The sequence below is a fragment of the Perca fluviatilis genome, chromosome 1, assembly GCF_010015445.1.
Source record: "Perca fluviatilis chromosome 1, GENO_Pfluv_1.0, whole genome shotgun sequence".
Taxonomy (NCBI): Eukaryota; Metazoa; Chordata; class Actinopteri; order Perciformes; family Percidae; genus Perca; species Perca fluviatilis.
In genome coordinates this window covers 710,891-728,606 of record NC_053112.1, presented here as the reverse complement: position 1 = coordinate 728,606, position 17,716 = coordinate 710,891, and the positions used below count along the sequence as shown (strand labels likewise).

Here is a 17,716-nt window from a genome sequence, read left to right as displayed (position 1 = left end):
CAATCCAGAGCCCTGTCCGTGTCTGCTGTGTCACGGCAGACACTGCACCACTCTCGGAGAAACCCTCCATCGCTGAGCTCAGAATGAAAACGGTTAAAACTCACGGTGATAAAATAACATGTAATAACAATAATAAAGATCTTCTTTCTGACATCACATGTCCCTAAACACACGGCCTGCCTGTGTGGAGACCTGCCGCGGAGGATGCTCTCTCCTCAGCATCATAAACAACGTAAACTTTGCTCCGTTCAACGGCATCCAGCGCTTTCAAAATAAGTGCAACAGAGTGATTCCGGAAGTCAAAATCACATTCATTTTCTCAAAAAGTGTTTTGATTATTAACCATTATGTCTAAACATTGAATTATCAATTTCATAATGAGTGCAACAGCATGTTCTCCAAATAGGAAAGTGGGTTACATTTAAAATGTACAACTGTTGTGATAGAAAGAAAAAAACAGCAGTTTAAAGTGATATAAGAAGAACTGATTTAGGAATAACACCATTAACATTCTTGGTCTCAACAAACAGACTTTATTTCTGCAATTATGCCACAATAAGTCAGACTCTTTCCTGTGTCATTATTGAGGAATATAACAAATAAAAACATCAGACAACCAATTTACACCATATAGCTCTTAGATCCTAATTGGCCCATCAGATTTGCACTTTACCTTTAATTTTAGATATTTAAAATGAAAAACAAATTTGTTTTTGTTTTCTCCATTTGTGGATATCGGCAATTGCTTTGTTTCTAGTCATAATTCATCAACACATTAATTTGATGCATCATGACACTCGTTATGTGGACGATATCTATTTAAACCTCTGTTAAAGCCACAGACATTTATTATAACTTCCAGAAGAAATCAGTTTTCTAAAGACACCAAATGTTGTCAATATGAAGACTGATTCAATTTGCAACGAATTGCTGCACATTTAACCATATGATAATGAATGGAATAAAGTGTAAATCAGTCACCATAGAAAATATTCTGTAGAAAAATATATGAATATGTAAATGTGTTCCCTTGATTGAAAATAAATCAATACATGAAATGAGATCAGTGATTAATTTACTCTGACAGGAGAGATGATCAGAGGGGCAGAGTTTTTACCACCATCATTATTACATGGACAGAAGAATGGGAAGAGTTTCTCAGTGAAGGAGCAGCCAGTAAAGGAGTAGATAAGAGCTGCAGCATCTACGTCATAAAAGGAGACCAGACCCTCATCATAATCCACAAACACCCCCACCTTCTGAGGAGGAGACTTCAGAGAGAGAAGGACACGAAGGTCAGCTAGAGCTTTGTACACATTTCTATTTCTCAACACTATAGTCCAGTAACCATTCTGAGGACTTGCTGTGATGCTTCCTTTCGTGTTGATCGACTCTCTGACCACTCCTAAATTCCATTCAATCTTTCCTTTAACTTGAACCTCAAAGTAAAATCTGCCTGAAGAGAAACTCTGTTTTCCTAACACAAAATTACAATGGGAGAATCTCTCTGGGTTGTCTGGGAGATTTTTCCTCACATCACCATGATTCACTTGTTTCCCATCATCAGACAGGATGAGATTAGGATATGCTGTATCAGGATCAAGAGTCACATCCACTGCATACAGCTGGACCCTCTTCAGCTCAGACTCAGGGAGCAGCTTCTTCATCTCTTTACTGAGTGTCTCCTCTAGCTGAGCCACAGCTTTCACCACAGTCCCCTCATATGATGATGGATGGACGCTGAGCTCTGTCCAGTCCTTGGTGGGTGGAGGTTGTTGGATGTTTAGGGACTGGACACTCTGGAGAAGATGAAGGTGGTCTTCAGAGCGTAACACCTGCTCCACCTCAGTGCTTCTCTTCATCAGCTCAGAGATTTCCTGTTCCAGCTCTTGGTAAAAGCTTCAGCCTGTTTTTCTGTTGTTTTCTGCTTCTCTTTGATCGTGTTGATGAGCTCATTCAGGCCTCTCTCAACAGACTCCTTCAGAGAAGTGAAGACCTGAACACCTTCTGCTATCTCTGTGTCTGCATCTTCCTCACTGAGGTCGACTGAATGTTTGATCTCCTGAATCTTTAGTCGTCTCTTCTGGATCATCTGCTGAATTTCAGCCTCTGTCTTCCCCAGCTCTACCTTCTTTCCTTCATATCCTTCTTTCAGAGGAACAACATCATGCATTTTGTGATCTAAAACAGTGCAGAGCATGCAGACACATGTCTGGTCGGTCTTACAGAACAGCTCCAGAGGTTTATTGTGGTCCACACACATCCTGCCTTCCAGGTTCTCCACAGGGTCGATCAGCTGATGTCTTTTCAGGCCTGACATGGTCAGATGAGGCTCACGTGAGTCTCACAGTAGGAGACCAGACACCCCAGGCAGGACTTCAGGGCCTTCAGTTTGGTTCCAGTGCAGATGTCACAGGGAACTTCTCGTGGTTTGAACACTTGTTGCTCTGAGCTGCTGCTGCTGGCTTTCTGTTGAGCAGACTGTTTGAACTGAGCAACCATCTCAGAGATGAAGGTGTTGACGTGCAGTTCAGGTCTTGTTTTGAAAACCTTTTTACAAATTGGACAAGGTACTGGTCATTAGTATTCCAGTGTTCAGTGATGCAGTTTTTGCAGAAGTTGTGACCACATGGTGTGCTGACAGGATCAGTGAACACATCCAGACAGATGGAGCACAGAAACTGATCTTCAGATGACAGAATGCTCACAGTAGCCATACCTACACATGGAGTGAATGAAAAGAAAACATATCAAAATACAGTTGATTGTATGTTTCAAGCAGTCATGAACGAGCCCTCGCCCATTCCTGATGAGGATACTAATGGAGTGTTGGACGTTATTTCCCGCGTGAAACGTGTGGCACTGAAAATGAGGAATAGTACATTTTGTACCACTTCCTGTGTCCGCTATATATGGCGCTAGAGAACACACACTGATGTAATGTCATGTTGCTGTGTATCATATGTAGACCACACCATGTTAATTTCATGTAAATTGAATGATCTGTGTCACACACGACTAACTTTCTGTTGTCATTAGGTAGGCTATAAATTTGACTTAATATAGGCCTGTAGATGTCTTCAGCAATTTGGGGAAGATTGGACAGTGTGAAGTCAAGTTAATAGCTCCCTGTGTTATGGTGAAATATCCAAATTGCCCGACACATCACGTCATTCCACAGTAACAAAGAAGATTCCCAATTTGGCACCGTGAAGGTCTTGAGATTCTGCTTACCCAATTTCAGATGGATGTGTTGAATCTCCAAAGGAGTACTTTCTAACAGTTCCATACCTGTAAACTGCCTAAAATGGCATTTTGTCACATGACTTATGACATCATCGTTCCAGGTATCGACTAATCCTTCGTAAATTAGCATCACATTATTTGTAGGGTTATACTAATAAAATACGAAACAAATCTAATAACCCCTCTAGCCCGGTCCTACCAGACTCTGGTACATTAGCCTGGTCCTACCAGACTCTGGTACATTAGCCTGGTCCTATCAGACTCTGTTAGACTAGCCTGTTCCTACCAGACTCTGGTACACTAGCCTGGTCCTACCATACTCTGGTCCATTTAATTTGTACAGAGAGTCTGGCCACTCTCCATTGACAAGTGTTAACTTCCTTGAAGGCGGGTCCTCTGTTGAAGTTTAAAACTATTGGATCTGCCCAGAGCCACTCTGGACCTGCCAGAACCAATTGCTAACATTTGGTCGTGACGTATGTCATGCGCATGTGCAACAAGAGGGGAGACCGACAACAACTATTTGCTTATATTTAGCATTAGCATCGATAGCATTAGTCTTAGCCTTAGCCAACTCCTTCACCACTAACAAAGCGAGCTGGAAAATCAAACTTTTCCCAAACCCTGTGGGGAGGAGCGTCACAACATCATGGCCACCAATACAACTCAGCAAAGATTGTTCTTGCTCGGGCTTTAACTTCTGGATATTCGGCAGTGTTGCCACAACGGACCGAATGCTTCGCTTGCTGGAGAAAACCAAATATACCGCAAACCCAGACGGAGTACTGAAGGAAAATGAAAATTGAGTGGAAGTATGTAGAAGGGCTGAGCCAGGCTAAAACACCTCTAGGAGGAAGTTGAAAAGGTTTGCTTAAAATACATGAAAAATGCTCAAAGCTAATGAGAGCAATTTGGAAACATGTCCGAAATTATGTGAACAATGTAGGTATATAAAACCGTGAATAAAAGAAAAAAATGTCCAACTAAGGTCTTCCATACATAGGGGGAAGCTATGAAGCTCGCTATTAAAGCATGAACTCGCTGCTGAATATTCTCGCAACGTTCACAGGTTTTGATGTGTGCGTTGAATTTTGAGAGTCTTCATGTAGGGGTCTCAACATTGAATTAAGGGCGTCAAAAACGTTATCAAAGGCTGAAAGTAATTGTGAGTGCTATAGAGCCAACACGCTGCACCAAAAGCCCAATTGCCACATTAAATCTAAATTATTACTTGTTTAAATATGGGTGTAACACATGTAAGTTTGTGTGCATCCTAAAGACCTCAAACATAAAAACTGAAAATAAACTGAAAAGATGAGAGCAATGATCCAACCACATTTCCTGTAAAATTAAAGGAATTTTATCCAGGGCTTTTAATTGACACCAGCCAAATGCGCGTGAAAATTAACTTTGGCGGGTAACATTTTAAAGTTACGAGCCAATTTGGCCGGTGATGGATGAATTGAAGCATCTTTTTCAATTGGCTGACTGCAGACATTTTTCAAGATTGGTCTGTTTTGCGCCAAGACATTTGGCCCATTTTGTGTGTCTTTGGCTTGGAAAGGTAATCTTTATCTGACAAAACTGCTTATAGCTCTAATTCTACATTTCCCATGAACACTTTGTCAAGCCTTGTCCTAACACCGTTGGCTACGTGCCTAACGTGCGTGGTATTGATTACGAGCTAAACCAGAGGAGCTGACATTAAGTAGTTGAGTTGGTTAGGAAAAAACAAAATTGGCTTGTGGAAATCTGATTGGCTGGATTACATTTTTTATTTAAAGCCCTGATTTCATCCCAACCCTGGCGTGTGCTTGGGAGCGTTATGGAGCCCGCTGACCAAGCCCGACCTCAAAGACTGCAGAACTTTGAATTCTTCGCCAGTTCTAACATGTATTGCAATTTTCAGAAGTTTTTAAGCAGCAAGTTTCTCAGAAATGTAAAAAATAATAATTTCAACAAAAACAATATCTTTTAGTGACAGGGACCATTGAGCGCCTCATTGATTGTGTAAAAAGAAAAAAGTGTGATGACTGTTATCTTAAGTAAATCATATGATGGTGAAGTTGTTAGGGTTGTGGGTTTCTATTATATTTCCTGGTTTATTTTGTTAACTCTTGCTCTGTTTTTCGATTGATTCCTGTTTCCTTGTTATCTGTTCTGTTTTTCCTGAACTCATCTTTATGAATGTATGTTTGTTGTTTTGTATGTTTGTATGTTTTATTTTGTAGTCTTTGGTTTCATGTGTCTTGGTTTACCTTTGTTTCCTGTTTGAGTCCGATTTGTCCATAATATGTTTCACCTGTTGGCCCCCTCCCTGCTCGTTTAATGTCCTCTGTTCTGTTCAGTCCTTGTCATGTCATCATTGTTGTCGAGTGTACCTGCTTGTTTCTGTTTTCTACGTAGCCCTTTGGTTTGGACCTTTTGATGCCATACTGGAGTCCAGTTACTACTTTTGGAATTTTTACCTTGTTTGGATTCTTAAAGACTCACGTAAGCCTGGATTATTTTCACTTATAATGAATTCTACACCTGCATCTGCCTTATCGTGTCGTGCACTTTCGGTCCAGAATCCTTTTCCTGCCTCAGCACTCGGCCAGCCCTGACAGAAGTGTTTTAACTTGCACCGAGCTGTGCACAAACAAGCCCATTAAAGTGGGGCAAGCTGAAGCGCTACCCTGATAAAACAGCACAGACTATGTCCACACCCTGTTGTGTGGACCAGTTTTTATTAAAGAACAGCACTTCTAACAAAGCTCTGCTTACTGTACATTTCCTCCAGCTGCTTCACATTAAAAGCCTCCCACTGGTTCTCTGGAAAGCTTTTATTGTGAAACAGCCAGAGGAAATAGAGAAAGGAGTGTGTAGGAGGCGATCAGTAACCACTTCCTAAAGTCCTGAGAACTGACACAGAGAGACTGTTTAAAGCTGTTAAAGTGGACTACTGTATAGTGGGCCTGCAGACAAACAGCCATAGTTATATTGTTACCAATTTCACAAGTAATTAAAAGAGTGGAACTTCCTTTGTGAGTAGAGCTGAAGTTTAGTGTTAATCCTGGTTGTAGAAAGTGTAAATGTGATCAGCTGTACTCACCAGTGTTTGGCAGAGACTCTGCTGTGTTGTTGAGAAAGACCTGATGAAGTCAGTTTGAGTTTTCTTTCAGAGAGAAACAGAGTCTTGTCTCTACTGCAGCGTGGCTGACACTCTGACAAACTTAACTTTCATTTCTGGAGTGTGACGTTGAAGCTCTCCTCTTTCCAGTGTTGCTCCTCCTCTCACTGCAGCTCTGTTGTTTGTTTCCTCCATCTCATGTACACTCTTATTGGGAAATACCAGGATGTTGTCTGGTCGATTTGGAGCAATCGTCATATTGAAACTTAACAATTTATTATGTGTTGAAACATTAATGTTCCTCAGCTTTATTTTAACCAGAAGAGTTTAGTTTATAGTTTATTGGACACAAAGAGAGAGACGTCACACACATCTGCAACGTTGCATCAAATCGTACAACAAATATAATATGTATCATCAACAAATATCAAGAAATAAAATATATAATTACACATTAACTATAGGTCTTTTCACACATGGAATATGTAACATTGGGGAGTTACAAATATCATCAAAGATAAAGAGAGTTACTTCCTGTTTGCTCTCATGTTGTATGTAAAGTGTTTTGCTGGATTCATTCATTCATCCACACAGTTTACATGAATGAAGATTGTAAATAAAGGTTTTTTAAACATCTGCCTCTGTAGCAGCAATATAGTATTTTATATTGTAATAGAAGTGATATAATGTGTAAAATAAGAATGTTTTCGATACGTTACTATAGTTCTGACCTGTTTCTGTCATGACTGCAGCATCTTGAGCCTGTTTTTCCTGTGTTTTGCTTTTGCTCTAACCTGAAGTCTGTTTGTCCTGAGTTTCCTGAACACATCCCTGCTGTTATCTGCAATCTGCACACCTGGTCCTGATTATCACCTCTGCACCATATAAGCCGTGACCAGACATCCATTCCCTGCCGGGTCGTTAGCGTAACCAGTATGTTTAGCTCTCGTATCGAGCTTCAAGTTTTGGAAAGTCTTTTTGCCATCTTGTCTTTTTGCCGTCTTGTCTTTTTGCCTGTCACTAATCTGCCGCCTGTTCCTCTGTCTGCAGTTAATCACCTGGATTGTCCCTCACACCTGCCTGGCTGTCAACGTCACAGTGGCATTCTTGGATCTGCACAAAGCCTCCAGCCTTCCTGCTCCACCCACTGCCAACCATCTGGACTTACCCGCTTCAATATTCTTATTCCAAATAAATACTCACCTTGTTATTCCAACTTACCTTGTCCTGGTCTGCTTTTGGGTTCCAGCACTAGACAAATCATGACAGTTTCTGTAATTTAGTCTACCCTCTAGGGTCGGGTACCGAACCCGGTACTTTTACCGGTACCGACCGAATTATGTCGGTACTACGAGTATTGGTTCACGTAAAATCAAACGGTGTAAACTACGTGGGCTCTGCAGTTTGGTTGAAGTCCCAGAGAGCCACGGCGATGCCGATAAAGTAGTTTCAAGTGTGGTTACAGTTTTTCAGAACTTCACGCAGACACCTTTCACTGTGATATGATATTAATGGGGGGCCAAAAGAGGTCGCGGTGCTGTTTTACACTTCCTGTAAGACAAGCAGGCACAACAGTGGTTTCTGTGCCCTGGGGACTGACTGACAGGCTGAGGTTTGAAGGCAAGGCAACTTTATTTCTACAGCAGCTTTCAGCAACAAGGCAATTCAAAGTGCTTTACATGAAACATTATAGAGCAGTTAAAATTGGTCATGATGAAAACAAAACAGGCTAAAAGATAATAAAATACAAATACAAGAATACAAGTTACAGTGAGTAAGAAATTAATACTTATTTAATTTAATAGGCTGTAGGGAAGGGTTTGGGAGGAGAGAGGGAGGGGTTTATTTTAGTTTTTGTTTAATTTCTGTCAGTGTCAAATATTCTAAATAAATAACATAATGTTCTAAGTAAATAGGTTTGGAATCATTTTTACAACTGAAATATTTTTTGTAATTACAGAGGGAAAGTACCAAAAAAAGTACCGTTGGATAACAGTATCGAATTCCAGGTACCGGTATCGGTAGTGGTTCAGATGTGAAAGGTACCCAACCCTTGGGGGGGACATATCAAAGGGTGGGGTCTGGGTGTCCAAGTTCAGGTATCGCAATCAGAACATCTGTAGTTTTTACATTACTGTGTGAGTTTGGTACATCTGGTGATCTATCCAGGGAAAGGGGTTCCAAGACGTGGGGGTGCGGAGGGTCAGAGGCTGGAGCCCATTGGACAAGGTGAGGTGCTATAGCTGCTGTCATTAAAGCAAAACATTATTTGTTTTCGTGTATTCAACAGCACATTCACAAAAATCACCCAAAATCAGCACAGGGAGGCGAGTAGAAACAGCTGTTTAAACTCAAAAAAAGGTTGAAAAGGGGCGCCTGGGTAGCTCACCTGGTAGAGCCGTGCGCCCATATACAGACGTTTACTCCTCGACGCAGCAGCCGCGGGTTTGACTCCGACCTGCGGCCCTTTGCTGCATGTCATTCCCCCTCTATCTCTCCCCTTTCATGTCTTCAGCTGTCCTATAAATAAAGGCCTAAAATGCCCAAAAACAAAACAAAAAGTTGAAAACCACTGCTTTAGTGTTTCTGTCTTTCCTGGTTTTGGGCCTCTTAGTTCTAATGAAGAGAAATCTCAAAGCTGCAGCACACGATATTTTAGATAGAAGTCTTCTTTGTGTCGACAGTTTTTTTTTTTTTCTCTCCTTTTTGGACACAAAGCCTCCTCTATAAGGAACTCCAAGTCTGGTGTGGAAGAACTGGACAGGTCTGCAGCCCTAACCCCTCCACAGCTACAGAGAGGTGACATACAGAAAGATGAAAACATGTCCACCTCTTCTTCAATCCTGAGAATTAAAATGAGACACGCTGTGGATCCAGGGACTTTATAAAGGACTTCCTTAACTAGGACATTTGCATTTGGTTGAAACAAGAAACTGTTTGTGAGTCTGAAATGCTGCCCTGGATGAAATGAGTATCAGGCTATATTAGCATTTTGTAAATACACAACACTCCTATTACATGAATTATTATTATTATTAGTAGTATTACTAGTGCTGTGCCCGTTGAAAACGGGCTGATTGCTCGGCCTGTGGTGTTGCTGCTTGTAGAATATATCAAAACCAAAGTGTCCACCAATCACAGCGTCTCTTGGATGAAAACACCTCCATCCCCCCACACAGTGCGTGCATGTGCATTTGGTAATCAGGTTGAGAATTAAATGGACAGATTTGTTATTGAAAAAGCAAACCTAATGATGGGAGTGCATCAATGACATCCACCACCAGTGTAGAGAGTTCTTAATTTCCCACGAAGCTGATCGCGGTTGATACCCCAGAATCGGTTACTGCGCGCTGGATACAGAGCACCGCGAGCGGCCGGTCGTGGTGCTCCGTCAGGTCAGTGGTAGTTGGTGGTCAGTTAACCTTCTCATCTCCAATCTTATCTGTATTTGTGAGAAGTGGCGCTGTCCTGAGTTGAAACTTTACGGCTTCATTATCGAGTTAATAGTGTGTTTGTATCGGCCGCTGTCCATTTCCTAAGGTTCTGAAATGCAAACATTTTTTGAGGAAAACATAAATCGGCCCCTGTGGAGGAAGACATTGTGCTTCTATATTTACCTGACAGAGAACATTGCAGAATCAGAATGTAATCACAAAATATCACAATTAAAATGTGGAGTAACGGTTTGCTGCAGCCCAACTAGCTAGCTGGAGGTCCCCGTTAATCCCCGGGCTAAAGAATGGCATTTCCGCCTTTTCCTGCCTCATTTGCCTCTTTTCGTTGCAATAATAACAATGTAATAACAATAATAAAGAAATCACATGTCCCTAAACACACGGCCTGCCTGTGTGGAGACCTGCCGCGGAGGATGCTCTCTCCTCAGCATCACAAACACCGTCAACTTTGCTCCACTCAACAGCTTCCGGCTCTTTCAAAATAAGAGCAACAGTGTGGTTCCAGAAGTCAAAATCCCATTCATTTTCTTAATAAGTGTTCCTGTCGACTTGCAACTTTGTGTTTTCCTGGGTAGAAATTTCACCATTTTGTTGTTCTTTTTTTACACTCTTTTTCTACACTTCAATTTTTTTGTCAATTTTTTGGCGTTTTTGTTATGTTTTTGTCAATTTTTATAATTTTTTTGTTGCTTTTTCCAATGTATGTTTTTCACTTTTGTCCACTTTTTGTCACCTTTGGTGATGTTTTGGTTTTTTTGTCATTTTTTCAGATTTTTTTTCACCATTTTTTTGTTCTGATTAGAAAGATTTTATAAACGAGTATAACCCTTGTCCTCCCCCCCCCACGATATAACATTTTCTGCTGTTTTTTCTCGTTTTTTTCTTTTTCCCCGTCACTATTCTTCTGCGCTATTTTGACGTTTATTTTTTTTTCCCCCCAACTTTTTTTAAGCTTTTTCCGTCATTTATGTAACTATTTTTGTTCAAATGCTATGAAATTAAATAAAACACCCAAATTCAATGAAAGTAGTGAACTGGTCATTTATTTTACTTGTGGAAAACATTGTAGGTAACCATCAACGTTATTATTTTGGACATTTTGGTTGATAGAAACCCACATTTCTTATATATTAGAAAATGGACCCAAGGAACAGGAGGGTTAACCATTATGTCTAAACGCTTGAAATTATCAATTTTATAATAAGTGCAACAGCAGTTTCTCCAAATAGGAAAGTGGCTTACATGTTGTGGTAGAAAGAACAAAACCAGCAGTTTAAAGTGATATCAGAAGAACTGATTTAGGAATAACACCATTAACATTCTTGGTCTCAACAAACAGACTTTATTTCTGCAATTATGCCACAATAATTCAGACTTTTTCTTTCCTGTCTCATTATTGAGGAATATAACAAATAAAACATCAGACAACCAATTTACACCATATACCTCTTAGATCCTAATTGTCCCCCCTTTAATTTTAGATATTTAAAATAAAATAAAAATCAGTTTTCTCCATTTGTGGATATCTGCAATTTCTTTGTTACTAGTCTTCAATCATCAACACATGAATTTGATGCATCATGACACACGTTATGTGGACAATATCTATTTAAACCTCTGTTAAACCCACAGACATTTATTATAACTTCCAGAAGAAATCAGTTTTCTAAAGACACCAAATATGTCAAGATGAAGTTTGATTTAATTTGCAAAGAATTGCAGCACATTTAACCATATGATAATAAATGGAATAAAGTGTAAATCAATCACCACAGGAAACAGATTCTGTAGAAAATGAGATGTAAAATATGAATATGTACATTCGATCTCTTGATTGAAAATAAATCAATACCTGAAATGAGATCAGTGATTAGTTTACTCTGACAGAAGAGATGATCAGAGGGGCAGAGTTTTTACCACCTTCATTACTACTAGGACGGAAGAATGGGAAGAGTTTCTCAGTGAAGGAGCAGCCAGTAAAGGAGTAGATAAGAGCTGCAGCATCTACGTCATAAAAGGAGACCAGACCCTCCTCATAATCCACAAACACCCCCACCTTCTGAGGAGGAGACTTCAGAGAGAGACGGACAGCAGGGTCATCAAGAGCGTAGGACTCATTTCCATTTCTCAACCATACAGCCCAGTAACCATTCTGAGGACTCACTGTGATTCTTCCCTTCCTGTTGATCGACTCTCTGGCCACTCCTAAATCCCAATTAGTCTTTCCTTTCACTTGAACCTCAAAGTAAAATCTGGCTGAAGAGAAACTCTGCTTTCCTAAAACACTAACACACTTAGAAAATCTCTCTGGGTTGTCTGGGAGATTCTTCATCACATCACCAAGATTCACTTGTTTCCCATCATCAGACAGGATGAGAAATGATTGTGCTGTATCAGGATCAAGAGTCACATCCACTGCATACTGCTGGACCCTCTTCAGCTCAGGGAGCAGCTTCTTCATCTCTTTACTGAGTGTCTCCTCCAGTTGAACCACAGCTTTCACCACATTCCCCTCATATGATGATGGACGGACGCTGATCTCTGTCCAGTCCTTGGTGGGTGGAAGTTGTTGGATGTTTAGGGACTGGACACTCTGGAGAAGATGGAGGTGGTCTTCAGAGCGTAACACCTGCTCCACCTCAGTGCTTCTCTTCATCAGCTCAGAGATTTCCTGTTCCAGCTCTTTGATGAAACCTTCGGCCTGTTTTTCTGTTGTTTTCTGCTTCTCTTTGATCGTGTTGATGAGCTCATTCAGGCCTCTCTCAACAGACTCCTTCAGAGAAGTGAAGACCTGAACACCTTCTGCTATCTCTCTGTCTGCATCTTCCTCACTGAGGTCGACTGAGTGTTTGATCTCCTGAATCTTCAGTTGTCTCTTTTGGATCATCTGCTGAATTTCAGCCTCCAGCTCTGCCTTCTTTCCTTCATATCCTTCTGTCAGAGGAACAACATCATGCGTCTTATGGTCTAAAACAGTGCAGAGCATGCAGACATATTTCTGGTCGGTCTTACAGAACAGCTCCAGAGGTTTATCGTGCTTCGTACAAATCCTGCCTTCCACGTTCTCCACAGGGTCGATCATCTGATGTGTTTTCAGGCTTGACATGGTTAGATGAGGCTCCAGTTGAGTCTCACAGTAGGAGACCAGACACACCAGGCAGGACTTCAGGGCCTTCAGTTTGGTTCCAGTGCAGACGTCACAGGGAACTTCTCCTGGTTTGGACACTTGTTGCTCTGAGCTGCTGCTGCTGGCTTTCTGTTGAGCTGACTGTCTGAACTGAGCAACCATCTCAGAGATGAAAGCGTTGACGTGCAGTTCAGGTCTTGTGTTGAAAAACGTTTTACACATCGGACACAGGTGCTGGTCATTAGTATTCCAGTGATCAGTGATGCAGTTTTTGCAGAAGTTGTGACCACATGGTATGGTTACAGGATCAGTGAACACATCCAGACAGATGGAGCACAGAAACTGATCTTCAGATGGCAGATAGTTTGCAGCAGCCATATCTACACATAGTATGAAAGAAAAGAAAACATTGTATTGAAATAACAGTTTTAATTAAAGCAGAAGGCAGTGGTAAATGGGCACTCGTACATTCGTGTCGTGGATACTGATGGAGTGCCGGTCAACGTGGCTGTGCATTTCCGGGATAATCAGACACTGTGCGCATGAGTTAGACAACACCATGTAAATGTCATGTAAATTGGATGATCTGTGTCACATATGTAACGGGTGCGCATTCTCTTTAACAGTTTCATATTAGGCTGGACGTCCATTAACCCTCGTATGTTCTGCGTTGTGTTCTATGTTTTGCTGAGTGAAGGAAGGACCCAGACCACGACCGGCTACTGCTTGCTCTTTTAATGAAGGCAGAATGGTGGATTTGTCTGTACAAATCAACAGAAAAACACACAAGGCTCTGTAACATGCAGTCTCATTCAAATTGTCTGACACGGCACATCATTCCACAAAAATGCAAAAGCTTCCCAATTTGGCATCGCGAAGGTCTTGAGATTCTTTTGACCCAATTTGAGATGGATGTGTTGAATCCTCTAGGAAGAGTTCTGAAATGTTTGATACCTGTAAACGGCCGACATCAACATTTGAGGTATCGACTAATCCTTTGCGAATTAGCGTCACATTATTCAAAGAGTTATGCTGACAAAATACAAAACGACTTAAATAAACCCATCTAGGAGGAAGTCAAAAAATACATGAAAAAAAACACGAAATTCAAAATGGATGACTTTCAGTTGGGTGGAGCTAATGAGAGCATTTTGGAAACATGTCCGAAATGATGAGAGCAATGTGGGTTCATCATTTTGTTAATATAAGAGGAACGTTGTTACAACTAAGGCCTTCCACGCATAAGGGAGCACTAAACATGCATGAACCCGCTGCTGAATATTCGTTACGTAACGTTCATAGATTTTCTATGTGTGCAAAACATTTAGTTTTCGTGTATAAGGGCGTTAAAATGCATTGTGTGCCATGCCCAAGCCCAAATGTGATATCAGATCAAAAATAATTACTAGTTTAAATATGGGTCCAAAGTTTGTGAGTTTTCATGCATCCTAAAGTACTTAAAGAAGTTTTTAAAAATGAAAATGAATGCACATAATCCAAAATGGTTGACTTTCTCTCAGTCAAAAATATATCAAAATGTTTATATTTGTTCGTTGAGATGAGAGCAATGATCGCACCAAATTTCATGATAATCAAAGGAACTTTATCCCAACCTTGGCATGCGTTTGGGCCCACGCCCGAGCCCAATCACTGCAGAACTTTACAAATTTCACCAGTTCTAACGTGTGCTGATTTTCAAAAGTTTTCAAGCATCCTAAGCCCCTCAGAAATGTAACAAAATAATAAGTGAACACATCCAGACGGAGCACAGAAACTGATCATCAGACAGCTCACAGAAGCCATATCTATACACTGAGAACCAAAAGTATTATAAAATGTTATTACAAAATTATCAAAGTATGATTACTGCAATTTTGACAAATGTTAACATTTAAGCACACAGTATGATATTTCTATCGCTCAGAGTCTCTCAATCAAATCAATAAGAAAAGACGATGTTGAAGTAGTGAGGGATCTTGGGAGATAACCCACACTACGTGACTCAGGCAGAAGTAATGTTTAAGGAGTCACAAACAAGTTAATGTTCCAATTTACTTTGATGAAGTGAAAACCCACACAGAGAGTCCAAGTTTAAAATAAAAACACCCAAAAACAAGATCCGGTCACTTTTATGTCCACAGTGTTAGCATGGTTAGCATTGCTAATCCTCTGTCCTGATTGACAGGTCGGTGTGTAGCCACGCCCTAAAACTTCCCCTGCTATGAACAGACAGTATATTACTGGCATATGCTGTGTACACCAATAATATGACAACATGACTTCTCTAGCTTAGCCTCCCTGCCATTACCTTGCTTAAAATGACAGATTTCTCTGGTTTTGAACATTTTCTGAAACATTTGGGATGATGTAAATACACAGTTCAAGAAAATATATTACATAGGTCTAGTCTTTTTAGATATTTTAATGCAAAAATGTTACATGTTATACCTTGAAGTGAGTTATCCATCTGACAAGTGTCATTAAAAAATGAAGAGTGTAGCTTCCTGTTTGAATAAAGCTGCTACATTTAGCTTTAAGTTTAGTTTTAATGCTGTTTGTTAAAACAGGAAATATAATCATCTGCACTCACCGGTATTTGTTGAGAAAGACCTGACGCTCAGTTCAATATTTCTTCAGACAGAGACACAGAGACTGGTCTCGACTGCAGCTCCCTCTGACAGACACTATGTTTCATTTCTGGAGAGTGACGGTGAGGCTCTCCTCCTTCCAGTGTTGCTCCTCCTCTTTCTGCAGCTCTGTTTGGGAGCTTGTGTGTTTCCTCCTTCAGGTTCAGACATGATTATAGTTACACACATTTGGCACAAGATGAGTTTAATCAAGTATAACTATCCTTTCGGGATAGTTATACTTGTTTTATCTTCTTTGTTCTGCAGCAACCAGGACAGTTTGTTAGTTTAGCATTGCATACCTTCCTTAGGTCCTTACAACTCTCTTTATAAATGGACAATGCAACAATGAATGCACATCATACACATTACAATACATACAAACAATACAGAATAGGAAATCATGAGAGAAAAACTATACACACAATAACATAATTTCATAAAAACTCTATAATAATGACAAAATACACAGACAAAGACACACATGCTCTACCAGTGCAGTCATAGGGCATTCCATACATTTATGTTGAACCATTTTTAAGACAGTTACACCAACATTTTATCATCACATCTGTTTCACCCTCTCAGGACACTTCTCACAATCAAACAAACATTTAGTTAAACCTCAACCAATGTAGTTTCTGTGTCTTCTCAACATCTCTGATCAATAGATGATTCTGCTTTCTTGTATAATTTGTTCAGGGAGTGCATTCCATTCTTGCATTAATCTATAAATGACCATTTGCTTTTGGTAAAGTAATCTCTTGTGGCATGTCTAGTGGCACAGTCATATTTATTTAAACTAAACGTTAAATTATAAAAAAAACTAGATGGTTTCTTTGTTACAAGAATGTTCTGAAAAAATACAAATAATGAATAAAGTAATGTTTTTCATAGTTAACCAACCTAAACATTTTTGAATTGCAACATTTGTTCTATATCCACACCTGAGAGTTATACATGCTGCTGTGTTTTGTACAATTTGCAATTTTATTGTTTCTTCTTGAGCTGTATTAGGCCATACTGCTGAACAATAGTCAATATTAGACAATATTAAATATTGAATCAACACTTTGGTTGAGCCTTGTGAAAAACATGGTGCAGATCTTTTAACAACAGAAACACCAATTCACATCTTATCAACCATCTTATTTAAATGTTTTGTCAATGATAATTTACTATCTAAAATAACTCTCTTAGACCTGTTCAACAGTTAGATCATTTATGCAAATCTTCAGCTCAGGTTGAATTTGAAGAGTATGCTCTAAACCTAATATTCTTTTCATCTTTAAAAGATCTATGTGTAGGTAGACCTGCACCACTCTCGGAGAAACCCCCCATCGCTGAGCTCAGGATGAAAACGGTTCAAACTCCCGGTGATAAAATAACATGTAATACCAATAATAAAGACATCACATGTCCCTAAACACACGGCCTGCCTGTGTGGAGACCTGCCGCGGAGGATGCTCTCTCCTCAGCATCACAAACACCGTCAACTTGGCTCCGCTCAACAGCTTCCGGCTCTTTCAAAATAAGAGCAACAGTGTGGTTCCAGAAGTCAAAAATCACATTCATTTTCTCAATAAGTCTTCCCGTCGACCATGTAACTTTATTTTTTTCTAGGTCAAAATTTCAATATTTTGTTCTTTTTCTAAACTTTTGATATTTTTGTCGCTTTCATTAAATTTTTTTGTCACATTCTTTCCAATTTTTTTTGTCACTTTTAAATTATGTTTTTGTAATTTCTTTTAACAAGTTTTGTCGCTTTTTCCAATATATTGTTTCACTTTTTTTAAACAAGTTTTTGTCACCTTTTGCAATGTTTTTTTGGTCATTTTTTGCAGCATTAAAAATAAATTTTGTTGGGTTTTTTGTAGCTTTTCCAAATGTTTTTGTCACTTCTCTTCTGTGCTTTTTTTACATTTTTGTTTTTTCCGCTGACGTTTAAGCTTTTTCCTTAATTTTTGACACTTTTTTCAACGTTCTTTTATCAATTGTTTTTTTTCAAATGCTATAAAATTAAATAAAACACCCACAAATCTCAAAGTAGTGAACTGATCATTTATGTTACTTTAAAAGATTATCGTATGGATCCATCCAAGTTATTTTGTTGGACATTTTGGTTGATAGAAACCCACATTTCTAATAT

General features: G+C 39.7%; 3 protein-coding genes and 1 pseudogene across 3 annotated transcripts in view; all 4 read right to left on the bottom strand.

Moving 5' to 3' along the window:
* Positions 1-17,716, bottom strand: part of LOC120566319 (E3 ubiquitin-protein ligase TRIM39-like) — a 503,358-nt gene that overhangs the window by 397,131 nt on the left and 88,511 nt on the right. The window lies entirely within an intron of this gene.
* Positions 1-17,716, bottom strand: part of LOC120566667 (E3 ubiquitin-protein ligase TRIM21-like) — a 174,294-nt gene that overhangs the window by 78,437 nt on the left and 78,141 nt on the right. The gene's annotated exons all lie outside the window — the stretch shown is intronic.
* On the bottom strand, positions 511-7,296 carry LOC120566500 (annotated as a pseudogene).
* LOC120566650 (E3 ubiquitin-protein ligase TRIM21-like) lies at positions 10,936-15,621 on the bottom strand. Its single transcript, XM_039813219.1, has 2 exons — positions 15,531-15,621; positions 10,936-13,320 (listed from the first exon to the last, which is right to left on the bottom strand). The coding sequence occupies exon 2, from the start codon at positions 13,316-13,318 to the stop codon at positions 11,684-11,686; it is 1,635 nt and encodes a 544-aa protein (XP_039669153.1). The 5' UTR covers positions 13,319-13,320; positions 15,531-15,621; the 3' UTR covers positions 10,936-11,683.